Here is a 27,308-nt window from a genome sequence, read left to right as displayed (position 1 = left end):
GGGGCCGTCCACCACTACCACGGGTGGTTTTGGATACTGCTGTGTTGGACGGTGTGTACCCGGGCTTGTGGGAGCGGATTTTAAAGGATTTGTTCGTTTAAAACCTCTCCAGGGTCAACGGCAACTTCTTGAGATGTATGACACTTCATTTTTATATTTTTAGAGCTATGTCCCAAAAGTTGTCACCATCAGCAGCAGCTGCTTCCCAGCAGAGCAACTGAAGTCTGTGGAAAAACTCGTTTCCCTTTCTTCCCAGAGGCCAGGCACCCAAATGGGGTAATGTGGAAGTTGCTGATCTTTTGTGTTTCCCTGTGTGTTCTTCAGGATCTCCGAGTAGAATCTTTAATCTTTGATAGTGTAACAAAAGATAGATTCCTGTGATTTTTTTCTGGTGTTTTGCGGTTATTTGGATGGTGAGCTAAACACACAAACACCGTGGTTGCAGTTGCCCCTCTGAAGAGCAGGTTTTTGCACTACATACTGTCCAGTGGATCTACAACATTGCCAGTGGCTTCAGAGCTGACAGGGCAGGTTGTCCCTAAACAAAGTCCACGTGAATATCCAGTCTTGCAGGGGTGTAAATGAACGAGGTTCTTCGATGTAAATTATAGATAGTAGTAAAATACGTGTAGCTCTACCTCTGTTCTTGGCATCGTTAATAAAAGAAAAACATGGTTTGTGTTGAGACAAATACTCTTTTGCTAGGCAATACAGGTACATGCTCATATTTTGTAGAAAATAGGGTTGAAAACCAATTTAAGTGATTGAAAGATATGTTTGGAGACTTAAATGTATATTCACCTTGAATGTATATGTATACATAAAGTCAACATAGCTTTTTTTTTAACCCTTTTTTTTTTTCTTCTTCCTATGTAAGCACCAGCCAGCAGAGGGTGCCCAGGTTAACTAGGAAGCCTTGTTTCCGAGCTATGTTTACCATTGATGGCTTCCTCTTTATGTTAAACTTGTGAATAGATTAATTTAGTAAATCAGTTTTGTGTTGTATTCTGCTGTATAACAGGAAAAGACGTGAATTACCTCATGGAAAAAAGTGAAAAATAGGGGAAAAAAGTAAGGGATTGCACAGAATACTTATTTATTTAAATCCCTTGTCCTACAAACACTGATTGATATGTGGGAAGATACCTGTACATTTGTTTAACTTTACAGACAAGTTATTTACAGGATTGTTGCCTAAAGAATTATTTGTGAGTTTTCCTCTTTATGTTATGTGATATTTAAGAAATTTGTACTGAGTGATTGGTATCTTCTTAATTTCTATTCAAATTATTTTAGTCAATAATAATTACATTGTTTCTGAGTGTGCCTTTAGTGTTACAAACAGGGAACAGTAGAACAATTCACCCTGAAAATTTTGATCTTTAGTTACATTTTTTTCAAACTGTCTTAATTAGCTTAAAAACATGTTAACTAATCTAGTTGATTCCCTCAGTACTGAGGAGAAAGCCGCCTTTGCTTCCACTGTCTTTTGAGATCAATAGATGCATATGCCAACAAGGATTGAAGTTGCAATTCAGTCTCAATTGAAGATCATTTTCCCTTTTTTATAGGAATGGTATGATTGCTTCTTAAAAATAAACAAATAAAAATACAATTATAAAACATGTAATTTTGTAAGATACTGCAAAAATGGTTTATATAGCAGAATAATTCCAACAGGAGTATCAAGATTGAGAATAGTGGCTGAGAAACAATTCTCAATGATTACCAAGTTAGGAAATTAAATAATAATATTTTAATTTTAAACTCACAAGGACTTTTAGCTCTCTGCTTGTCCCTAATAATTGTTTGTCTGCTTTCTTACTTTTAGAAGAGATTATATAGTACCTACATACATTATTTTATCCGAAATAACATACCTTCATGTTCTGCTGCTTATCTCCCTTATGTATAGTGATGCAAGTAAATGTTTTCGGTAAATGAGTAGTTTTATCTTCCTCCTTCCCTCCCTCCCTCTAACATTATATAAACTATTTCCTCTTTGCTCAACTCTTTTTAACAGGCTACCTGGAAGGTGGTGTAAGAAGAGGCTCTCTTACTCAACATCTCTGTATATGTGGTTAAAATCATATCTGGTGGGGTTTGCTTGGTTTTTTTGGTTTTTTTTTTTTTTTTTTGTCTACTGTTGCTTTTTAACCAATGTTAACTGTGTGGTCTCTAAGGGGGTCAGAATAAATCAAAATAATTTTTTATTTTGCTTTTCTTTTCCCCTTGATAATCAGTACTCTGCAGTGGTTTTACTGAAGTTTCTGTGTGCCCAAAGGGAGGTCTACATCATTTCTGTTGACGATGCATGAGAAGGAAAAATGGTTGAGAGTTTTAGATCTGCTGAGTTTGAAAAGTTGTGAAATATTATATTGTTTCAAATGTGCATGCACAACTTCTTTGAAGTATATCATTGAAAGACTAATCATGAGGCCCCAAAAGGGCATTTTTAGTCACTCAGTAGAACAGAATAGCATTAAACATTCACTTAATAAACAAGTCTGGCTGACAGTAAAGTCCACTCCCCACCTCCCCTGATCCCCTTGATTTGAAATATTGAGAAATATTAATATGTATGTATTTTAAAAATAACCACTGGTAATTTATAGTTATACCTTCTGTGTTACTGTTATCTTGAAGAATTTTTCACTTTGTGTAAATGATTGCCACTTGCATCTGTTTTGTCTAAGGTGTTCTGAGTTTTGGTAGTGTTTGATGGTGATAAAACAGATCCACTAAGCTTTACAGGACAGCATTGGGATTAATTGTCAAATGTTGTGTAGATAAGCTTCTAGGTGCCAAGCAGAAGTAATTGTATGAAGTTCATTGTTTCCAGAATACTTTTCTGTGTGGAAATGTAACATAAGTCGCATATACTCTTCCTAATATAGGCTATTTTATTTCTTTATAACAGAGACTCTACAAGTAGGTTTAGTGATTGGAGATGGAAGAAGTTGTTAGCTCTGTAGTTGGAGGTCAGTCAAATGTCAAAATGTTTACATCCCATAAGATCAATGAACTAGGTTCTCGAACAAAAATGACAGTTATTTCTGTTCTGTTGTGTTTTTTTTCCTCTCCCTCTGACATCTCCATCAGAACTGATACTTCTCAAGGGTTTTACTCATCAATGAAGTGGTTTGCGTATGTTTTGATGTGTAATTCCCTATTTAAAAAATGAGACTAGAACAGTTTTCTCCTGTATCTTTAGCTTTTCCTTTGTGGATGTGACAGCTCAGAGGTTTTACTGCCAACATCAATTAGAAACGTATTGTTTCAGGTCTGGCTGGCAGTTGATGTGTATACCTTCTTCTGTGTGTCCACCTTGAAAAAGCTGTACTAAAGGTACTGTGTTAGATTGTTTGGGGAGGGGAGGAGTTTTAAAGCTGTTTTCTTAAAGTTTCTCAACTAAACTGAGGACCTTATCCTTATCTGTGACAATGACAAAATTCTAAAGGCTGAAAGGCAGTGCTCCACAGGGAAAAAAGTTTTCCATGTTGCTTTTCAGCATGGTTACCATGTATGTGTTGTTTCTTTAAAGTTTTTTCTGAAAAATAGTTTGCTGCCACAAAATATAGGCATTTTTAAAGTAATTCGGTTACATTATAATATCCTTAAAGATGAAGGTTGAATTGCTTTGATAATAATCAAACTTAAAGCCTTCCTGACCATGGCTCTGAACAAGAAAACAACTCCTAAGTCTTTCTGACAACATTTCTTGCCATCCTGGCTTCAGGCTATATTGTCTTATCTGACAAAGAGAAAGGGTGTTTGGCTGTTTCATTAACAAAATAAATTAGATAAACAGTCGAACAATGACTGGCTTCTGAAAATATAATTTAGGCTTTCAGGTCATTTAGATGCTTTTTGGACTTTTAGTTGCCAGATTGCCCATTGATCTCGTGATCTATAGATCACTCTAACTCTCAGGGATGTACATGCATATGTCCAAGGAATTGCTTCACATTTAACACTGCATGCAACAGTAAATGTAACTCCCCAACCAACCCCACTTTCTTCGCGTTTTCTTGATGTTTCAGAATTTATCAGCTAAAATTGTGCAATTATCACTCAAAGGATCACATTCTCATAAAAAGAGCTGCATCTCTGGATTTTACTGATGCAAGATCATCTTAGTCATCTGACTATAATTCCCATCTGTGCATCTTTTGATGTTCTTACTGAGATATTTAGAAAACCAAGAAAAAATGTGTGACTAGCCTAGCAGCTGAATCATTGTATTTTATGTTGAATATCAATGCTGGCACAGGAAATGCAAGATACTATCTCAGGTCTTTTTGAATGATTGAAGGAAGAAGAGGATTTGTAAACAGTTTGCAATGTAATCGTGGCATCTTTATCCAGGCATTTCTATAATTTAATAATAATGATTTTAGATCAGATTGTGGTTTGAGGTTTGGGGGGATTTTCTATTTGTTTTTGTTTTGAAGAACATTTGCCTTTATGTAAATTGCACATTCTGCAGAAATTGTTCTAGTCTGTTAATTTTTATGTCTCATAATTATTATTTAATAATATTCCATATATGTTAATAAGTATGCATTATGTTATGAAAAATCATAGAATCACAGGATGGTTTAGGTTGAAAGAGACCTTGAAGATGATCTAGTTCCAACCCCCCTGCCATGGGCAGGGACAGCTCCCACTAGACCAGTTTGTTCAAAGCCCCATCCAGCCTGGCCTTGAACACCTCCAGGGATGAGGCCTTAACAACCTCTCTGGGCAACCTGTTCCAGTGCCTTACCACCCTCAAAGTGAAAAATTTCTTCCTAATATCTAATCTAAATCTACCATCTTCCAGTTTAAAGCCATTACTCCTCATCCTATCACTGCATGCCCCTGTAAAGTCCCTCCCCAGCTTTCCTGTAGGCCCCCTTTAGGTACTGGAAGGCTGCTATAAGGTCTCTACGGAGCCTTCTCTTCTCCAGGCTGAACAACCCCAACTCTCTCAGCCTGTCCTCATAGGAGAGGTGCTCCAGCCCTCTGGTCATCTTTGTGACCCTCCTCTGGACCCTCTCCAACAGGTCCATGTCTTTCCTATGTTGGGGGCTCCAAAGCTGGATGCAGTATGCATACATAAAAATGCATACATATTTTCAAAACCAAAGCATGAACAGTATGTAGTAATTAAAGTTTAAACTGGAATTGGTTTAGTTGCTGAGGCACATTTAAAAAAAAAAAAAAAGCCATAATAAACTTGTTAATATTATTTTTTAATAGGACTAAATTTTACATTTTCACTGTATGGTGGTGCCCCATATCCTGGTGACATTGCAGGTCCCATCAGCCAAAATTTATGAGTGTTTTTATTTGGCATTGACAGCCAAAAGGAGAACCCCATTTTATTTAATGTTTGACAAATAAAAAGAAATTTTAATCTTTTTTCCCTTTTTTTTTTTCTGTAGGCTTAAAATGAATAAACAATGCCCTTTTTAAAGCATGACTCATTCAAAAGTACACCTTAAATGGGGAATTGTTCATTTAATTGAAGTGATTCCTCTGCCAGGCTTTGTATTGATGTGTACAAATTAATCTTTTTTATTCATAGTACAAGACTTGTGATCAAATAGTACTATTTTCCTCAAGATAAAAATCTTCGTTTTGAAACCAATTTGCACAGAATGTTTTCTAATAATGTCTGTATTTAAACTGTGCCTGTTCTTTTGTAGCTACATTTTTTATTTCCAATGCATTAAATTTGTATGTGTGGTTTATACAGAAGCAGTGCTCAAAAAAAAAAAGAGGGGGGGGCGTGGGGCTAAGAATGATTTTTAAAGTCATATGCAGAGTGCTTGAAGGAAAAAAGAACAAAGGCACATCAGGGTAAAAGTAGTAGGAGGGGTATTTCATTTTACTCATCTCCTAGAAAGCCTGCATTAACAAGAGTATGCAAAAAACCCCAAAACCCAACAAGACAAAATGCTGGTACTGGCTACACACACTTGTTATCTTTCATTGTTAATATTGTAGGGAGAGAATCCAAGTAAAGTAAAATATAGCAATATAAGAGAGATTTATACGTGTAATAGAAAAATCTCAAGCACTTTATAATTTGCATGAATAGAAATTTAACATTTAAAGCCATTCATTTCAAAGAGGGTATTAAACAGGGATCAGGAGAATACATGGCAGAAATTTTGGAAGGCTTTCTGGTGCATGTTTACACTTAAGCAAAAATAAGATCTCTCGTTTCCTATCTAAAAGTATAAAACCACAGTCAACAGTTCTAGAATATAATCTTTTGAAGACATTTACCTAGTGAGCGGGGTGAAAAATGTCAATCTCAATGACAGTATGTACCCACTAGAACAAGTAGTTTCTTTACTGATCACTTCTTGCTTGTCTTCTTAAAGGTGCAATGTCAAATTTGGTTTATTGTTTTACTGTGTATATCTTTTTTTTTTTTCCTCCCCCTGCCTGATAGGGCTTTGGAATCACACCAAATAATTTATCTTTCAACTGCTTTCATTCCAGTAGCCTACTTTGGGATTATTTGGGCTTTCACCACACTAAAGGGATGTTGCTGTTTTCTGAAAAGCATTTAAATTTATATGATAGTAAAAGATTATTACTAAAGTTGATATTGGTGCTTGATTATTTGACCAGTTTCTCATGTAAGTGACATAAACAATTAAGTTACAGCAAAACTGTAATTTGAGTTAATTGTGTTTTCAGGTCTCTGAACAAAATGAATTTCATTACAAGGCTTTCTGCTTTATGTCTGAGGAAAAGCAAGATGCAACAGAGGCACCAAAGTAGTAGACGGCCAGTTGTTCCACTTGGATCACGGATTTTAGCTGATCCTTCTAAGGTTTTTGAGCATAACATGTGGTGAGATGTTTCTTCAAGGCTGATTTTCATGTATTTTTGTATATTATTTACTATGATGAATAGTGTGTGTGTGTATAGCAATGGACTGCCAGAATAGATGTTGAAAGGTAGCGCTAGAGAGAACTTGAGACTGTCATGAGTAACCTGGCAGTTACAAGTTCTCAGTGAGTTGCACAAAAAGCTGCTGAGCAAGTAGTTAGTGATGCAATGAAAGGCAAAATATTGTTATAGATCAGTAATGAATTAGGAGACAGAAACTGCAGAGGATAAGTAGTCCATGTATAATGGCAGAAAATTACTAGTTAGGTAAAATAATATTGCGTACTGGATTAGCGCTGTATTCTAAAATTGTCACCATTTCAGAAGGAACATGTAAATCACTTGTATTCTTCTAAAGGTCTACTGAAGATGTTATAGATAGTTCAGCAGACATTTCTATACAGTGTATATTGTCAAGAAAAGTAAATGGAATCTTAACATGAATAAGCGATATAATAGCAGAGAAAACATTAACATGTAAATGTTAACAAGAATAAGAATTGCCCTGATTTGCATCATTATATCTCCATCTCTAAAAGGTATTTTTAGATTAATGGAGGCTCAGAAAAGAGTGAGAATGCTAGTCAACACAGTGGGAAGACTGTGATTGAAAAGGCTAGGGTTTTTGACCATGGAATGGAGATGAATACAAAACAGTAAGTGATACAGGAAGTATTAGAAGGATAGAAGAATATCTAAATCTATCTAGAAAGTAGAATATCTACCTAAGATATTTGGAAGATCAGGAGTTTTTATTCCTATAATTCATAACTTAAGAACAAGGAATATTTGATTAAAGGAGAAGTGGGGTAATTAGAAGCTATACAAGAAATTATTTGCTATATAATTTTAATTCTGCTTCACACCATTTTTGAGAGCAAGGATTTGGCAAAATTAGAAAAGCGACTGGATGTGGCTAATGATAACTAATGGGTAACATAACATAGGAGTAACAGCTGACAAATTTCAGGGCTTAAGCTTACTTCATAAAAGTAATCTGCAGTATTTACACCTTCCTCAGAGGTGTCCCCTGCTGGCAACTGGCAGAAGTTATTGGATGAGCTTATGAAGTTTCCAACTTGCTGGGTTTTTAAAAATTATTATTATTATATGTGCAAATAGATCTGTCACCTATTACTGTTTTCTAAACTAGATGTCCCCAAGCCATGGTCCCCAACACATAACACTTTAAAGCCAAATCTGAAGTTATCTATGCTTCTGTAAGTTCTTTGGTCAAGGAAGCTGAAAGATGGCTGGTTGTTGAGTTTGAGTGTAAAGTTTATCTCCTTGTTTCATAAGTCTATATGCAGTGTAGTTCTTAAGCATCTTCCAGACTCAAGACCTCCTGCTAGGTGGAAAAGTCCTTTACTTGTGTGAATGCTGATTCAAATATAGGCTATATAGTATAAGTAGGAAAAATTTTAAGAAAATGGCTGCCCTTTTTCTGTAACATTGTACCTTGATGAAACTCAGTTTTGTTTCATTTTTTAATTTCCTTCCAAATAACTGATCATGTGTAGCTTCAGCTTTTCTTGTTAGCATTTGGTGACAGTCTAATACAGAGTTATCAAACTATGATGCAGGTGGTTGGGATGGATTGTTAAGATGGGATTGAAAGGAGCAGGATTGTTCAGAAAGTGGATCTGCATATGAATCCATGTAGCTCACAAGGGAAAAGAGGTCAAACTGAGTTGCAGCAGAGGCTGCATGGAAGTTGCCAAGGTCTTGATAAATCAAGAACCTGGCTATGAAGTGAGGGGAGGCCCTTGCATCTGAAGCTGGCTGAATCAGTGGGGTTATCACAAGGGAGATAAGGGGGATCAGGATGAGTGATGGCTGAGCTAAATAGATCATGCAGGGTAAGCATAAGAGATACATCTTCCCTAGCATTGATGCATGACGAGTTATGTCCTTTTTTTTTCCAGTAATGATCCTTGATACTTCACAAAGTGGTACCCTTCTTTTTGCCGCTGTGTGAATTGGCAGGGAGCCAAGAGTTGCTACCACTGCTGCTAGGAATACTAAGCAAATTAAGTTTGGGAACTAATGCTTTAGACATTTGCTGTGGTGCTTTTCTGTCATTTTGAGAGAGAAGTAATGAATGATGCTCAACATTGGAGCAAAATATGTCTGCTTCTATTCAGGTTGGTAATTGGCATAGTTTTCCCATGCTAGTTTTCAGAGATAATTAAACCCTGTGTTAGCAAACAAGTTAATGGAAAAGGACTAAGTTGAATAAGCTGAACTGAAAGTAGCATTGCTTGATCTCATGTCAGGCCTACTCATGTTAACAGTTCCTGGTGTGGTTAAAATGGATAGCTTGCTTTGCTGCTGTCAATATTCATCTTAAAACACTTCTGTATTTAAACGTTTCTGTGTTTAGAATTTTTCTGTATTCTGTGTTCCCGCCAGCTTATATTGCTGAAGGAGTAGCCTCATTTGAAGCATCCGAACTATGTAAATAGTTTGCATAAGAACTATGGTATATCCCCTCTTTTGCAGATTTTGTTGTTTGGGGTTTTCCATATAGAAATTTCTAGGAAAGAGTCAAAAGAATTTTCTTCAGCTTTATGAATTTCCAAAGAGGGACAAAAGGCAAAAAAGTTGTTGATGAAGATGGAGGACTTCAGGTACCAGTAGTATTGTGTGTAGAGCCCTTAAGGGCTCTAACAAGACACACAGTGATGGATTAAAATTGGTCAACTAAAGCTTATACCACAGCAAGTCAGGTGTCAGAAGGGTTGACTGTATGTTATTGCCATCTGAATAGTCCTGGGTTTCAGCTTGCTAGAATAGGCAAAGTCAAAAGCAGTGATAGCAGTGGGGGAATCAAGTCTTTCCAAGAGGATGGCTGCCCAATAATGCTTCGATTTTTCAGTTTTATTCTACGACAGCACGTTTGTCAGAGCCTTGACACTGCACAGGAAGATTTGGTATATGAACAAATACAGGAAGGGGAGAGGCAACCTGCTGGGGACAATAATGAGAAATATTTCAGTAGACATGTGGAAATCAAGTCTGCGGCAAGCAGACAAATACATACCAATTAGTCTCCCACAATTAACAAAAGAGGAACAGTGAAGGTCTAAGAATTAAATTACCTGTATGTCACCAAGCATGGAACAGGAAGATGCTCGTTAGCTTTTAGAGACAATCAGCTCTTTTCAAGTTGGCACCTTGTTCCTTTTCCCATAGTAACCAATGGAATTTTAGTCGTAGACTTTCAGTTAATTAATTTCAGTAGGATTAGGATCTAATAGATTACTTGAATTACATTATCTAATTTAATCTGATTTCTAAAACTGTTCAGACTGGAAAATTTGGGGGGGGACGGCTGATTTGCTTTTAAAGGCTGCCAGCAGCATGTTTTTAGGCACTCGCCATTGTGGCCTGGTCCAAACACAGAATATGCAGGGGAGACAATTTAGTCATCAGGGTCAGATCTTGGCTTTTTTCTGTGCCCATTTAATGGATTAATATAACATTAAGTGAACCACTTTACACAAATACAGATAGCACAGACTCTGGACCCATTGCAGCACTGCTTGTCTTTTCTTAGGAATGTCTTATTCTTTTTTCTAAATGTTTCCTATCTCTAGTCCCCAAATAAGTAAAATCCTGTTCATCAATTCCACCTGTTCCACTTGAATAGGTGGATTATGCTCCCTGTTTCAGGAACAGCGTATTCCTTTGCTAAATGCCTTTGTTCCTCATCGTAAACATTAGTAATGTGAAAAGATTCTTGCATCAGGGTGTTTGTTGATAGGTCTATTATTATATCCAGCTAAACACAATTCTGAGACACTCAAAATACATTCCTATAAATGCACTCAATTTAAAAGATATATGTTAATTTTATTATTACAAAAAAAAATATATACTACTTCATCCTCTTTGCAGTTGGAAGGATTTTTCATAATCACTTGAGTTTTACCTAACTAGTAATTAATTTTTATCTATCATAGACTGAAACTTAGTTTTTAACTGTGGGTCTACTTGTGGTCATTTGCTTGCATTCAAAAAGAAAATGTATTTGAGACAGTGTAGCTAATTTGTGACTGTTTTCCCTGGGGAAAAAAGATCATGGAAAATCCTATTTAAAGGCTTGTTCTTCAACTGCCTTTTGCAGGGACCACATGCAGTGGTCACAGGAAGAAGAGGAGAATGCCAAGGAAAAAGTGGCAGAGAACTCACTCGTGAAAGTTCAATGGGAAGACCAAGGTAACAAGTTCATAATGGCTTAAAAATTCCTATTTTAATGCTATTTAGTAAAGCATTTAAAGATGCTTTAAAATTGAGGAACAGTCTTTTTATTTCTACATTCTGTTGTCTAGATTTGTTGGTTGGTTGGTTTTTTTTCCTTTATTGCCTCCACAGGTTGTCCCAAAGTGTGTTTTTCTAGCAATTCAGTTACTTATTTGAACAATTTTGTATTTTGGGGGGGCAATAGGCTCTGTGTAAAACGAGTAAATTGGTACGGTGCAGTTGCAAGTTCTGGCTTATTTTCTACTTCTTCAGAATAAAACTCGTACTACACAGGACTGTTATTTTATCAAAGGGAATGAATTTGCAGCCAGCTAGTGTGCTGCGTATGACAGTTCCCGTGTACAATATTCAAATGCTTTTTAATGATTTGTGGACTGTTTAGAGAGCTAGTGTTTGTACATTGCACCAGATTTCAGTTAAGTGCCATGAAAGTTGCACTGGTCCCAGCTGGTCCCAGCTTGCTGCCTTGGCCACGCTGAGCTGGGAGTGCTTCAGGAAGCAGTGTGTTTACTTTGTGTGGAAGGTGTTCCAATACATCATGCAGAGTCTGCTCTGTAAATGATTAAGGAATTTTGCGCCTGTTTTCAGAAGGGAAACTGAATGTATTCTGCGTTTCTGAAGAAGGATAGCTCCAGGTTCAAACGGGCAAACTAAACCCTAGACTGACGTCTAGGATGTATGCTAAAGCTGGAGTATCAACTTGATAGTACCATAGGAGACCGGATTCTTAATTTGTTCCTTTCTAACAAAGATATTCTGAAAACAATTACTTGGATGTCCCAGGCCTCAGTTTACTTAGCGTGTCTTGAACCTGTCAAATTAGATAGTGTCATTATGTTGCTATGCTCAGTTTCATTGATTTAACTATGGCACATGTTGGAGTTATTTGAATTACCTGTGAATGTGTCTTGGATTGTGTGCCCTTCATCACTTTGAATGCTCTGGGATTGTCATCCTGCCCTTTTCTGTTACCTCTCGCCATTCTTTATCTAAATACAGGAGTACAATGTTTGTTTTGCAAGAATGACACCTAATATTTTCATTTGGTTTGTATAAAAAGCTTAAAAAGAGCTTGTAATTGAAAAGTAAGCTGTGTAACCATGTGGCTCCTGGAACCTTTCATTCTTCATCTACAATCAATTAGAACTTAGTTTGTGCTGGTGAGAAATGGAATAATCAGGCTTTTCTCTATTGCCGAGAAATACAAGGACATTTCCTATGAATGCCCCTCTGTTTAGAACTTGAATAGGTGAGTGTTTCTGATAGTGTTCCTTCAGAAAGCTTCAGCTTCATTCTGCAAGTGGAAGTACATTTTGGCCTATTTGTGTAAATAATGAACTAGACTGAAGCTAACGTTATTTTGGGGCCTTGGAAACTACAGTAAGGGGAAAAAGACAAGACAGATTTCAACAATACTATTATATCACTAAAACAGAACAGTTCTGGTGAGCCTTGTTTAATCAAGAGAAGTTGACTTCAACTGAATGAACTAATGATACTACCTTTAGGAATTTGATTTAGTGTTAGCATGTCCAGTTTTTTCTCAGACATGCCTGCTAGCGTATGAAAAATTCCATTAAGGAGAAAAGTCAGTTGACTAAGTAAGGGTGTTTTTTTTTGTCTCAAAAGGTTATACATTTATTAGTTTTGTCATTTTATATGCTTTGGAAAATTAAGTAGTCAGGCTACTTAAATATACAAAACGAAACAAAAAATTGATAATAATAATGCATGCGTGGTTATTACAGAATGGTGCAGGAGTGACCAGTGAAAGAATGAAAAGTAAAGTGTTCTTTTACTTGAATCTATGTAATACCATACTAATACAATTTGAAAGGCTGACTTCAGCCATTGCTTTCCTTCAAGTCTGAAATCTGGAAAACTTGATGGGAATGTAAGTAAAAGGGTTCTGAGCAGACTTGTAGAAAAGTAGCATCTGTAGCAAGGGGTGATAATGATTTAAGAAGCTTTTGAGTAGAAGGTGGTTTGTTTTTTATACTGAAGCTGAGCAATCTATGAATGTGCAACTTATACTATTGAAATTTGGTATACATGACCTCAGTCAGCTCTGCACTTACATTTTAAAAGAAGTCTGTACATTTACTCTGTATGGCTGGGTCTTGTCCTTTAATAATACAATTGGATGTATTAAATGTTAAATTTAAAAAATTATGCGGATTTCTAGGACAAGGCATTCTGCCACCTCCTTGCCACTTCCCACTGCCTGTCTGTGCTCTAATGATAATTCTCAGCCTTGTTTATCTCTGAAATGCTGTAGCGACTTAGGAAATAGTATGCTAAGATTTAAATGAGAGTAGTAGGAGAAATGCACCATGTATTTACTCTGTCCATTTATATTAAAAGAATGAATAGGTCAGTGCAAGTGAGTAAGGACAAAATAAAAAAGGCAACATATTATATGATGTATGCTTAGCAAGAGACATCAAGAAACAAGTTCTTATGCTTAGCAAGAAACAGTTCTGTAAATGCTTTGGGGATGAGGAGAAAAAAAAACAAGAAGATTTGGTTTGGTACTTACGAGGGATGAGGAAGGGAAAATCATCAACAAGAGAGACATTGAAAAAGCTGTTAATTCTTATCTTTTTATCAGCCTTTCTTTGAAAGGGTTAGCTGTAGTCCAGTGGCTAGCACAATTAGTGCTAGTGAGAAGGAAAAAAGATCTTGTTCTGGTACTGAGAAAGAACAGGTTACAAAGTGCATCCATAGAGTACATGGATGACTGGGAAAGCAGAAAAGAGAATATTTACTTTTTTGAAAAGGGAGGTGGGAAAAGAGAAGAGTCAGAAAATTAGTTTCAATTCCTGGAAAAATACTGGAAGAGATAATCCAGAGCTTGTAGACAGTGGGTTTGAAAGAACAAAGGAGGTGAATACTGGCCAACAAATATTTTTCAAGAATAAATCGTGTAAAATCAAGCTAATTTCCTTCTTGGAGAAGGTTACAAGCCCTGGGGATAAGGAAAAAACAGCAGACGTCCTGAAATTTATCCTTAGTCAGGCTTCTGACTTGCTTTACTTGACATTTTCATAAGCAAGTTAGGCAAGTGAGAGCTACTGAAACTGCTTTTGGGTGAATGAATGCCTGGAGAGATCCTTTCAGAATAGAAGGCTGTGCTGGGCAAAGAAGTGTTTTGTTCCGTGTCCAGTTCTGCTTGGTATTTTCATTACTGACCTCAGGAAATGGGAGACTTGAAGATGATATTAAGCGAAGATATGTTTCAAGTGTGGTGAAGGACAGGATTAGGATTCAGAAAGATCTGGACAAACAGTGGAAAAAAAGGATCTGAAAGATACAAATTTGCTAAAAATAAATGCAGAATACTTTGCTTAGGAATAATTCCTTGAAAAAAATACTAGGTTCTGGAACAATTGGCTAGGTAGTCATTTTGAAGAGGAAGATCTGAGGGTTGTGGTGAATCACTAGCTGAATCAGCAGTGTCATGCTGTTGCAAAATGACAATCTGGGAGTTATAAACAGGATTAGAGCCTGTAAGCCTCGTAAAATATTCCTTTTGCTCTCCGTTGATAATGCCTTTACCAGAATACAGCACTAAAAAGTAGTAAGTCAATTGGAGAGAATTTAGAGAAGTCTAAAAATCATTACTTCTGTGGGAAAAAAAAAAAGAGAGGTAGATTTAGACAGTCTAGAAAAGAGATTGTTTATGGGACACACAGTAAAAGACTTCAAATAAGTAAATAGGTGTTGCAAAGAGAAGTGAGTAACCTTTGCTTTATCTGCTTGGTTAATGGGACAAGAATTAATGCACTTAACAGTAAATTTCCTTATTGCAATTTAGGTAGTGGGAAAGGTTTCTAACTGTACATATGGTGAAGGACTGTAATATATTACTGAATAAAGTTGTCAAACCTATATGAAAGGTGGCATTTTAAGAACAGGTTGGACAAATTTCTGTGGATAATGGTTATGAATTCCCTGACTGGGTGAAATCCCTTCCAGTCCTATTCTTTGACATTCTTACATTCAGTTAGAATGTTTTGTGACTTAAAAGTTAACACAAAGGTCTATTGTAAGACACTCTGAAGTGTTTTGAAAGTAAGAAAGCCAATATGTTGCTTCTGGCTGTATTGTTATTTTCTGTCAAAACTGAATTGGTGAATGGTTAGGAGTGAATTACTGACTATTGGCTATGCAGTAGCATTTATCACTCCAGTTCACAGAACTGGATTTCTAATTGATTTTTTTTTTTTGAGAGGTGACTAGCTACCAACAGATTTGCAATCGTTCATAGAGTTTCATAGGTCATGAAATTAATTTCAATTTAGTATTTCTTAAATAGGAAAAACATGGAGAACATTTAATTGAAAAGATGCATTGCTTTTGTAATTTAAGACATGAAAGCTTGTCTAAGAAACTTATGATCACATATTTTGCTGATGCTGTTCTATTATGTCACTACATTAAAAGAAAAACAAAACCAAAAACCTGCAAAGATGATGCAGAAAGCCTGTCTGTCCCATCCTAAGTGACATAAAATCTAATTAAACTCTCATGGGAGTTATTTTGAGCACAGGTTAAGGTAAGACCCAAAATCTATATGTTTATATTTAAATCTGGGGAACTATGGATTTTTAAACTGTAAATTGGGGGACAAAATTCCATTTTGCTTTACAGTGTTTTGTAGCTAAGCTCATATTCACCAAGTTTCTGCTTTGTTCTAATTTCAGATAAATATGAGGCAGAAGCCAGTAAATATTGGAATGAGTTTTATAAGACTCATAAAGATAACTTTTTCAAGGATCGCAACTGGCTTTTACTGGAGTTTCCAGAAATTCTTCCAGAAAAATGGAGAGAACAGTTGAAAACAGAAGAAAGATCTTCAGAACACACTAAAATAAATAGTACCAACAATTTTTCACACAAAAATGAAATGTTTGAGGAAGGAGAAAAATATTGGAAGAAGAATTATGGAGGTGGTTCTACTTCTGTACAAGAAGGATATGTATATAATAAAAAACAAGCAAAATCTTTTACTGACAATCCTCAGGGTAAAAACTGTGGAGAACTTGGCAGGCTAGAATCCTTCCCTGGTAGTGATGCCACTTACAGAATATTAGAGGTAATGCACTGCAAACGTTTATCCATAATATACAAGTCCACTTAATTGCTCAAAAGCCTGATGAAGATGATTAAGTAAACATTTAAAATTTTACATACTACGTTCATTTATGGCAGAAACTTTCAGAGAAACCTAGGATCTGTGCTAACTTTTCCCTTTAAAGTTTTCTGCCAAATCAGAGTTTAGGGCTAGTTTGTCAGACTCCATTTTCACTGGATGTTGGGTTTCTAATTTCCTAAGGGAATTTCTGTCTTAAAGTGCTCTGTCCTAAAGTGTAAGTACTTGACGCATTTTTACCAAATGGTGAAATTGAACAAGAATGTTTTGTTTTCCTATGCAGTTTGAGAGATGGATTCTCTCTTAACTTTAGAAAGACATTGAGGAGAAATGTGATCATAGAAGTGATTTGAGAATTGTCGTATGAGCTGTTTATACCTTCTCTGTCAAACATACCTTCAAGTCTACTGGGTCCTACCTACCAACAAATTTAAGATGAAAATAAAAAAATATGAGGTTTTATTTGCTTATTTATTTTAACTTTTTGTTTCTCTTGATTTTAGGTTGGTTGTGGTGCTGGAAACAGTGTCTTTCCTATTTTGAAAGTTTTATGGTATGTAGTGCTAGGTTTTCAACTATGAAAGTTCTATTCTCATCTTCTTCATTTTCTTCAAATGTTGGTGCTGCAGGAAGTGTTGAGTGGATTGTTTTACAGCCCTGAAACTGTAATTGCTTGCAGACCACAGATAATGTTGGTAGCATCAGTACAAGATATTCCTCATACTGTTCAACTCTAGTCTTGGGGGGACCATATTTGCTGACAAGGTTTGTCTTCAGATGCATTCAGACTGATTTCTTGTAGTTCATCTCAGGAAGGTGAAATATTCTCGTCTTACATATCTCCGTAAAGCTACCAGATATCTGTTCAAAAGGCCAAAATCGGAAGCAGTAGATAATGGCATGTGATCTACTGGTAAGAAGTTGTATCATTGCTGAATTTGGCTGCTACGCTTTGTCATGTTGCTTCAGGTTTTAGTGTCAAGGATGGGAGAAGTCCTGTATTGCTTAATTCCCTGAAACATCTTAATCCACTTAGCTTCCAGTTTTAGAAAAAGCTGTTACAGCAGTACGTCCTCCCTTCCATAGAATGGTTTGGGTTGGAAGGGACCTTAAAGATCATCTAGTTCCAACCCCCCTGCCATGGGCAGGGACACCTTTCACTAGACCAGTTTGCTCAAAGCCCCATCCAACCTGGTCTTGAACACTTCTAGGGAGGTTTTCTTGGAAAGGCTGTGAGGTTGAAACAGGTTTCTTTTTATTCATGCATCCAAGAGCTTGAGTATGGCACAGTTCGTTATTCTATAAATGAATTCTGATTGCTGGCGTCACCACTGTACAAAATTACTCCATTTTGCAGATACGGAAACAGAGAGCAGGAGGAATTGAGTGATGCACCAGGGTCATACCTGAAAACTATTAGTGGTATACATGAAAACTATTAGTGTTATAAACGAAAACTATTAGTGCTAGCAATGAATCTTCATCCCAAAACAAATGCTTTGCTTTAGACAGCATGTGATGAAAGGGGAGCCCTGTTCCATATGAAAAGTTTGGAAAGTAACACTATGTAGGGAAAAGATACCATGTGGCTGTATTAAAAATGATGAAACACTTTTGTGTTTTCCTCACAGGAGGCATTAGTCATAGGTTGGCATTTCTGATAAGTAGGAATCCACTCATTAGGTATTTTTCCCGGGGATCACTATTCTTATGCAAATCCTTCAGTCAAACACATTGGTTTGTACACTGAACAACTCACATGTGTCTTGTGTATCACCTGATGGAAACATCTCTTATCTCTTAGCAGGTCTGGTTTTATAGCATAGTTCGTTTTACTCTGAATTTAATAATATAAAAATTGCCTTTTGTATGGATATAAAAAGAAGCCAGTATCAAGTATGAGTGTACCCTAGCTATAAAAAAAATTTCTGCTTAGGTTTGTAACACAAAACCGCTTCCACCTGCCCCCCTTAAAATTTAAGTTACTGCTTTCTTATGCAGTTCATCATGACATCACCATCCAGATCAAGCTGTGTCATTGTTTTAAGTTTACTTTCTACATAGCTCCTATTCTGCTCTAAAAAAAATTAAAATAACATTCTAACAAGTCAGTTAGGTAATCAGCTTAACCTTTCCCAAGGGACTGGCTGGGTCCAAAGCCTGGCTGCCTGTCCTTATCCATGATAAATATCTAAACTCATCAACTCTCATGGTGGTCACAGAGCTGATAAAAGTTTTGCTCAGCAACAAGGATGGAGTATATTGTGGTCCACAAGGGTTCTCCTGTTGAGTGCTCAGAGAGAGGTCAGTAACTCAGCTGTGTATACTGTGAGATTTTTTAGGCACTGCCAGAGTTTATTGATTCCTTTTCTAAAGAAACCGTCTGTCCAAAATCTTAAATACTTTTTTAAGAGAGATTAATTGATCATGAGTTGACTATGAGGTCATCCCTCAGTAGGTTTTGAGGGGCTTGCTTGGTTTCTCTTAAATGAATTTTTCGGAGATGAAAAAAATTTCTCCCTAGAGTTACTAGTATCTGATGAATGGTACAAGGAAATTTGCAGCTAGCTTAGTCCTGGATGGAAAAGGAAGGGAAAACAGTTCTACAGGAAATTCTTATTCGTCTTGGCTTACAAAACAAAGGAGATAATGGAGGGAAACAACCAATATTGCTTAACCTAATCAAAAGCACAGCAAGCTGGCACATGGGAACTCAAACCTCTACAGAACTGTGGATGACTTTTGCAACACTGCACCCCTGCCCAAATCATATTGCTAATTAAAGTGCATACATGGGCTAATGACAGAGACTGAATGCAGTGCTTCTGTAAGAAAATGTGACCTATTAATGTGCATTTATGTAATATAACACCAGGGCATTGTCATCAATCCTGACAGCCCTCTGTGACCTTCTTTCTTTTCCTTTTCACTTCTTCCCTGACAAGGCTATAATTCTCCTTTTTATACTAACTGCCTGTTGGTATTCTTATGAATTTGTCTGCCCTATTGGTTCATTACAACCTAGGTGGCTTTCCGTGTGCTAGACATCAATAAGGCATGCTTGATCAAACCTGTGGAGAACCCCAAAGGGCCCTCTGTAGTTCCATGAACACTGATGTAGACTTTCATCTTTTACAAAAATAATTTTTTAACTGATGTTGGTTTTGTTTTCCTAGCAATACACCTGGAACCTTTCTGTACTGTTGTGATTTTGCTTCAGGAGCAGTGGAGCTGGTAAAGGTAATTCATATGCTCACTTTACAGTACCTTATAAACCTGTAATTCAGGAGGCTGCCAGGAAGCTGTCTTCATGAAAAAGAATGTGATGGCTTTGACAACTTTTAACTGAAGTTTTCAGTATTCCAAAGAACAAAGTCTTACTCTATGCAGAGAGGAATGAATACCATCAGTGAGCTTGCTTCTCAGCTTGAGTAAGATACCAGACAGAATAGGCTTTTATATGAGATGTTTTACAATGCTGAATAATTGAAGAAAAAAAGTTTCTTGAGTCACAGTAAACGTATTAACTACTACTGTTCTCTCTGTGCCTCTTTTCATCTTTTTCCTGACAGTCACATTCGTCCTACAATTCAGCCTGGTGTTATGCCTTTGTTCATGATGTGTGTGATGATGCTTTACCCTATCCTTTTCCAGATGAGATCCTGGATGTCATTCTCCTTGTCTTTGTGCTCTCTACTATTCATCCTGACAGGTAAATGAAGACTAAAGGGCAAAGCAAATGGCTTAAATCTCTTTTATTACTGGAGTTTTTCAAGAATAGCAAAAGAAGATCATGAATCTTTAATTTATTATTTAGTAAGCTACGATATGTATAAAACAGGTATTTCAAATGCTATTTTTGATTTTCAGGCTTCAAGAGAAAAGCTGGTCAGGCTAATTCATTAGTGAGCCTCCTGTCTCCATCAAAATACAAAGAGTATATTGTTGCTAAATACATGCCTATTAAAAGTGACAGTGATTCAAGAAAATTACAAATTAAAAAAACAGACTGCTAGTCTTCTAGAAGGAAATTATTTTTATTGATCAAAAACCAATCATTCATGATTTAACACCTTACAATATGTTGATAAAGACTTAGGTTGCTGATTTAGCCACATACAAATGCTTACATGCAGGCCTTTTAAACCAAAATGCATTCAGAATTTTGAAACTTGTTTGGCTTAAGAAAACTTGATCTAATTTTCATGCATAGTATTATGTTGAGTGCTGTTAGCCTTGTTACTAATTCCTTTCAGTCTCTAATGAACTAAAATTTATGACTCTTAAGGCTGGCTGATTGTGAAAATGCCCTTTTTTTTTAATGGCAAAAATGCAAAAGAGGGCATGTGAGTTAAACTCCTTGACTCTTCCTTTAACTTGATCATATGAAGGGAAATACATGCTGTATGTGTGGTAATACATTTATTACTTTAAGAATGTAATTAAAATGGGTTCGGCAAACAGAACATTATTTGCCTAAGTCTGAGAACTGTTTCCCTGCCTAAATTATTAATGATTAGCTTTACAGAAGAATCTTTCCCATATAAGATATTGCTCCTTCCTGTTTGTTCAGAGATGAGCACATGAGTCATGCAAAGCCTGGGTCCAGATTTCAAAAACAATTCAAGCAGTAGATTTCAGATCTCTGTAACTGTGGTGATGCTGCCAGGAAGAAATTGGACAATAGAGATGCATTCATTCAATCACTTTGCCTGTAGAAGCAGTAATCAGATGTTCTGTCAGAATTTCTGTGGATCTTTTCCTATTAGTCACTCGAGAATGTGTTTGTTGATTTTGGTTTGGTTTTTTTTTTTTTCCTCCCTATGTCAGCATCTAAAGGCTGACATGGATGCTTTTGTGTGTGTGTATACACACATAAAGATTTCCGCGTAATTATCTGTGTTGTAAGACCCGCTTTCCAAAGATTTGTTAGTCATTACTGTCATACAGTAGTATTAAAATGACTGCATAAAGGCAAATGTAATCCAGATCCATCTTGTTCAGTATACATTTTTTCTAGAAACTTTGAAAGTGGGAAATGAAAAAGAAAACCAAGAGAATGATGATGCAGAACTTCTGTACTTTGGAGACCTGAAAAATATAAATGAGAGGGGCACATTTGTATTCAGCACAATTGTTACTTAGTGATTTCTCTTCAGGCTATTGTGTTTAGTTTCTGATAATTCCTACTCTTGTACCCCATTTTTAACACACTTCAATTCTGCTAGAAGTCTCATCTAAAAGTTGGTTGCAAAATTTGAAAGGTATTAAACTTTCTTCAAGCTATACAATTAATGTGCTCTAGTCCTACACGATGAGATTTCTCAAAGCATTTTCACTTTTTGTGCATGTACATTTTTTCTGTGTGCACAAAACTTATGTTTATATAGGCAAAGTCTGTAATTCTGTGCACAACTACCTGTCTTGAACAGTCTCTTATTCTTAGGTGGTGCTGCCTTTTCTGTCTGCGGCAGCACACCTTGATTGCCTGTGTTGAGCATGAGCAAAAGAGGACAACTTTTAAAGCCCTTGTCTTCCTCTAAGGGAATTCTGTGCTCAAAAAGTGTATGCTGCTTTTTGTTCTTGTTTGTTTGGAAATATGACGCTATTTTCTGCTGAACCATCTACAAATTCCTTCCCTTAAAAATCAAGGTAAGATGCCTGAACTGTTGTTGTATAAGGACCAAATTTAATTAGTGCTTGAGTTCTGATGTTCTTTGGGCCAAGGGGGTTAAGGCCACCTGAGAGACAGGGATGGTGTAAGCATGTTCTTTTGGTGCACGGTAATGGTATGCTGATTTTGTATAGCTAAATAGGACTTACTTTTCTTTAGCTCTTTTCAGATACAGCGACTTGCCTTTCCATTCATTTAGCATTCACTCTGTCTCCATATCTTGTACATGGTCTATCCGCTTCCCTGTAGGAGGAAGTGTTGAATTACACAAGTGGACTTTTCTACCTTGCAGCCTGACAGGTGCAGGATGCCTTTTGTTGTCTTTCATGAATGTGGAAAACCTGAGTCCTTCTGAAAGAGTGAGGCAAAACCAACCCATTCAATAGTAATGTATTTTGCAGTAATGCAAATATATTTATAAGAAGCTCCAAGGTAAGGTTAAAAAGTAAGAATGAAGATGCTCTGATCTAGTGGAGGGGAAAGAGTACTGTGTTTGGTATCTACATATTATCATACATGCAACAGGCTGGTGTAATCTTGTTAAGGAAGAGCTGATACTAGATACCAGCAAGAATCACAAACTTTTCAGCAGTTTGGAGAATGCAGACTTTCCTTCTCTAACTAGCCGTATCTCCAGATGGAGTTTTGCCCGATTCCTCTGCTGAGGTACTACACAGATTCTTCTTTCCGTCTTCAACCATTAGATGTGGAAATACTGATTTTTGTCTGTAGGATCGGTACCTCCATAAAGAAATCAGATAAGTTTTTGTCTGTCTTCCAGGTCCTTGATTTTGCTATGTACAGCAAGAAGACTCAGTCTAGCTCACCACTGCACATAGCGAACTGTTCATTCATTGTTTGTCATACATCTGCCCAACCCATATGACCCATATACTCAAACCTGTGTTTTAATCCATCCTTGAGATTCTGGTGAAGTGAAGGAGAAGGGCTCCTTTTCTCTCTCCAGTTTGTATTCTCATACAGTACCTTTTAAATTTTTTGGTGTAGAGGCTTTTTTGTAAAGAGTTCTGTTCACTAGTGCCTGACATTTTTATATTAAATATAGACACATCTTCTCACTGTAGTTTTGGAAATCTATGTATATTCCAAGCATCTAGGAAAAAACAGTTATGTTTGCAAATTTCACCAGTATCCCATCTATTTTCTAAGGATGCAAGGTGTTGTAAACAGGTTGGCTAAACTACTGAAACCTGGAGGAATGTTGTTATTTCGAGACTATGGAAGATACGATACAGCTCAACTTCGTTTTAAAAAAGGTAATTCCTGAATGCTTTTGTAATGTTTTTTGTCATTTTAACTCTTTTTGAAAAAAGCGACATCCTTTTTCATTCATGCTCTAATTTCTTAGGTCATTGCTTGTCAGAAAATTTTTATGTACGAGGAGATGGAACCAGAGTATATTTCTTTACCAAAGGTATGAAATTATATAGTTTTATAGAAAAGGTTGAGGATCTCTCAATATGATTTGGGTTATAAAAGCTCCTCTTAGAACAGAAATGTAAAGGTTTTATTGGCTTTTTTTAAAAATTCTCTGCTTTTACAAACCCCAAAGCTCGCTGTTCTAAGAAAATAATTCCCTTTATGTGTCCATTTGTTGCATCTGGGTTCCTACAAGATTGCTTGCAGACATCACTGGAATTTCTCTTTGTCTAAGCATCTTGTGTCTAATGGTATGCTCAGATTCTTTTATTTAAAGATGTATTTGGTTTCTTTCTTAAAATATGAGATGAACGTGCTTGGAAGGACAGTTGGTAGCAGTGCTCTGATATTTTCTTCTGCTATATGTTGGTGATTCTGAGCTGTGAGACTGTTCTTTCTGCAGGAACTAAACTTAAATTCCTGACTATGGATATTATTGCTCTTTGTCCATCCACTCACTTGGTTCTATTGGCAGTCAGCTTAGACTGGTGTATGTTAGCCCAGCTACCAGAAATTAAGCAAAGTGAGCATCATCTTTTTACTCTCTGCAACCTAGGCTGTAAGCAATAGCGATGGATCAGGATTTATCCCAGCCTGAGTAATTTTAGAAGTGAGAAGGAGGATCTGGGACATGTACGGGAAATGACTTGAATTCAAAGAGCCTTCTCAGTTTTGAAGTGTCTTGTTTTGTGCTTACTCATGACAAAGAAGCTTAAAGTTTTCCGGTGGTGACTGGCAAGAAGGAGATAATGATGGTGGGATAAATGTGTGGATTGTCATTTGGCAGGTGAAATAGCTCTATCTCGATAATATGCAAACAGTGACCAAATGGCATGCATTTGTTTTCCTCAACTTTGGCATACTGAACCCTCAGAAGAAAGGGGATCTATGAATGCCATGAGTAATAACCAGTGTGGTTTGGACCTCAACATAACGTTTTTTACTGTAATATAAATTGAGAGCTGTGAAAATGAATTTGTAACAGAAAACTTCTTACAGGCAGTTTCCTTGATCATTCAAATCACAAAACAGATTTAGTTCCATCTTTGGTTGAACTGCAGGTTGTCAATTACTACATTCTACAAATGTCTTTTTTTTTTAATTACAATAATTCTTCATATGATAAAATAGATGAAGTATGGAACATGTTCAACTTGGCTGGCTTAACTGAAGTACAGAACTTAGTTGATCGGCGATTACAAGTAAACAGGAAGAAAAAAGTGAAAATGCAGAGAGTTTGGATACAAAGCAAGTTTCAAAAACCGTTGCTGCTATCTCTGAATAATCCTGAAGAAACCGCTGGAAAGCACCCTTATAGATAATTGTACCATGAACTCCAGAAACTGAAGCAAATTTGAGTATGTATATTTCCTATAAATCTTGTGTTAGCCACTGAAAAGGAGAAATACATTGAACTGAAAACCTTTCCCTTATATTTTTGTAAATGTATGTGTGTGAAAATGATCGGGGGGGGGGCATTTCTGACTTCTGCTTTATGTGCAATAAAGGGATATGCATTAACCTGTTCATAACTGTGACCAGGCACTATTTTATTTCCTTGAATATGAATAGTCAGTAAGTATAAGCATGTTGTTCCTGTTGAAATTCACAATATATGAAAAGTTTTACACTAAAGCATAATTGTTTGAGAGATTTAGAGAAACAGAATATACGTTCTTACTATCACTACAAACTGTGTTAATTTCTGAGTCATGTCTTTTTTAACCACTGTGTCTTGCAACTGTATTTCCTCGGGGGGGGGGGGGGGAGGGGGGGATTTCTTGGTGCATAAATAATGAAGACAAAATCTCTTTCTGATTTGCATGTAAGTTATCGTTTCATACTAACTGCATGTGATATGCAGCAGATATCAGATTAGTCCATGGTTGGCGTCCTTGACTGTGGCTGCCTTATTCTTTGGAAGTCTCCACTATCCAGCTACATGCTCATCAGAAACATGCCAAACTCAAGTTTCTGTAACAGCTCAGTGACACATACATAATATTTAGAGTGCCATAGGTTGTAAACTGAACATCATGTAGAAAAGAATTATCCAAATGGCAAAACAGTACTGAAACCAAATAGTTAACATTTGCCTGCATAAATACAATCATTATTTTTATGATATGTTGGTTACGCTAGAGGGAGGATCAAAAAGAGTGGTCCAGAGTACAGTTTATTAATATTGCTATGGGGTAATGTAATCACACTAAGATGGCGATCTACGTGGCAGTTGAGATATTTTTGTTGATTACAGAGAGAGATTACTTTCTTAGGGCTTGAGTCTTAGAAAAAAGACACAATGTTTTTGTATTGACCCTGTGGAGCGACAGTAAAAGGACGGGACTACACTAGTACATCAAGTGCTTTTAAGAAGAAAACCAAAATGCAAACACTGTTTTCAGATGCAGACCATAATACTGAGGCTGTTTAGATAGTATTTAAAGATGCCACTTTTGCTATTTAAATGTAATTTTACAATCACTTAGCCACAAGGAGGAGAGGACAAGAAACAGGTGAATGAATCAAATAAATCTCTTACTTCAAGAAGGATATAGAATGCATGTAATCTATAACATGCATGGAGTTTTGAGTGCCATTAGTATAGTGACACTCTCAAAGTCTCTTTTTTTGCTTTTGTTTTAGTCTGAAGGGTAAGTATGTCAGAGCTAACAACCCATTTTTTTGCAAGTTATTAGCTGCTAAGCTGGGTAGAACTGATTGTCTTCTAAAAAAAAATAAATTATCTAAATTTAGATGCTAAGTATCTTCATCCCCTTTGACAAGATGAGGGACCTGCTTAACTTCATAAACACAAATCTGTTTCAAGAATGAGGTGCAATAAGGGGTCTTTGAAGGTAGGATCTGATCCTGCATTTCTCGTGTATTCTAAACTCCCATTACAGTGAGATACTGGTTTATGAATTAAGTGGCTTAGGAAGCTTTGGTTAGCAATGGCATTATTGTAACCTGCAATAAAACTCCTGTGGTATAAATCAAAGGTTAAACATAGCTGTGTTTCTTCAAGCCCTAAGTCTTAACAGACTGTAGCATCTCCATGGGAAATGTAAATAAATTCCTGCTTATATTTTAATTAGGTTGCTACCCTGCGCTATTAATCATGACTTCTGACTATGCATAGCTCTTAGTCTAGTACAAAGTGTTTTCAGTTGTAGAATTTTCCAGGGGGGTGATGGTGATGATAAGCTCTTGAGCATCATGCAGTCTTATTCATGTGTGTGATGTAGATTTTCCACGTGTAGAGGCTAATGAAATGTTTGCTTTGGCTTTCACACTGGTGTGTTGATTTTGGCAAGATTTTAATATGCTATGTTGTTAGTTTAACAAAAATGTGACATCAGAAGAAGCCAAACCCTGAATTCTCGTATGGCCTTGAGCAAAATTGACTGTTTGTCTTCCACGCCTTGCAGCGTAAAATTAGCTGCCTCTTTTAGAATAATGGTGCCTGTTTTAGAAGTAGTAAGATCAGCTACTATTTGTAAGAGTGGAATATCAACTGTAAAGTGCACTGAATGGTTGTAAGATTGATAAAAGAGGAAATGGACAGAGACATTGTTCCCAATAAGAACTTTTGAATCTGAGTAGAACTTTCTGTATTTTGGCTTTGTGATGTTTCAGTTTTCAAAAAGCTTAATCAAGGACATATTTTTTAAATACTTTCAAATTATCTGTATTGGTTGGGAAACTAATATTACAATATTGGCAAAAGGAAAGGCAAGTAGAACTACTGAAATAAATGAAAGAAAAGAGATACAGACAACTATATAGGAAATGCAGTTTACAGTGCCTTACTGTTAATTAATTTCTGCGGGAAAGAAAAATTAGGGTATTGCAAACAAAGTGTGCCCAGTATAGAAA

The 27,308-nt window shown here is 36.4% G+C and overlaps 1 protein-coding gene across 1 annotated transcript; it reads left to right on the top strand.

The window, feature by feature from the left end:
• Positions 1-167: 167 nt before the first annotated feature.
• Positions 168-24,956, top strand: METTL8 (methyltransferase 8, tRNA N3-cytidine). Its single transcript, XM_082484503.1, has 10 exons — positions 168-276; positions 6,700-6,855; positions 11,024-11,115; positions 15,867-16,258; positions 16,819-16,868; positions 19,492-19,555; positions 19,888-20,027; positions 23,160-23,266; positions 23,359-23,424; positions 24,561-24,956. The coding sequence occupies exons 1-10, from the start codon at positions 272-274 to the stop codon at positions 24,749-24,751; spliced, it is 1,263 nt and encodes a 420-aa protein (XP_082340629.1). The 5' UTR covers positions 168-271; the 3' UTR covers positions 24,752-24,956.
• The last annotated feature ends 2,352 nt before the right edge of the window (positions 24,957-27,308 follow it).

Source organism: Vanellus vanellus (genome assembly GCF_965231255.1).
Source record: "Vanellus vanellus genome assembly, chromosome: 5".
Taxonomy (NCBI): domain Eukaryota; kingdom Metazoa; phylum Chordata; class Aves; order Charadriiformes; family Charadriidae; genus Vanellus; species Vanellus vanellus.
This window is presented reverse-complemented; position numbering and strand designations above follow the sequence as displayed.

Coding starts and splice junctions, on each gene's coding strand:
- METTL8 (XM_082484503.1), top strand. Junction 19,556..19,887: donor GAGCAGTGGAGCTGGTAAAG/GTAATTCATATG, acceptor TTTTCCTGACAG/TCACATTCGTCCTACAATTC. Junction 23,267..23,358: donor TCAACTTCGTTTTAAAAAAG/GTAATTCCTGAA, acceptor CTAATTTCTTAG/GTCATTGCTTGTCAGAAAAT.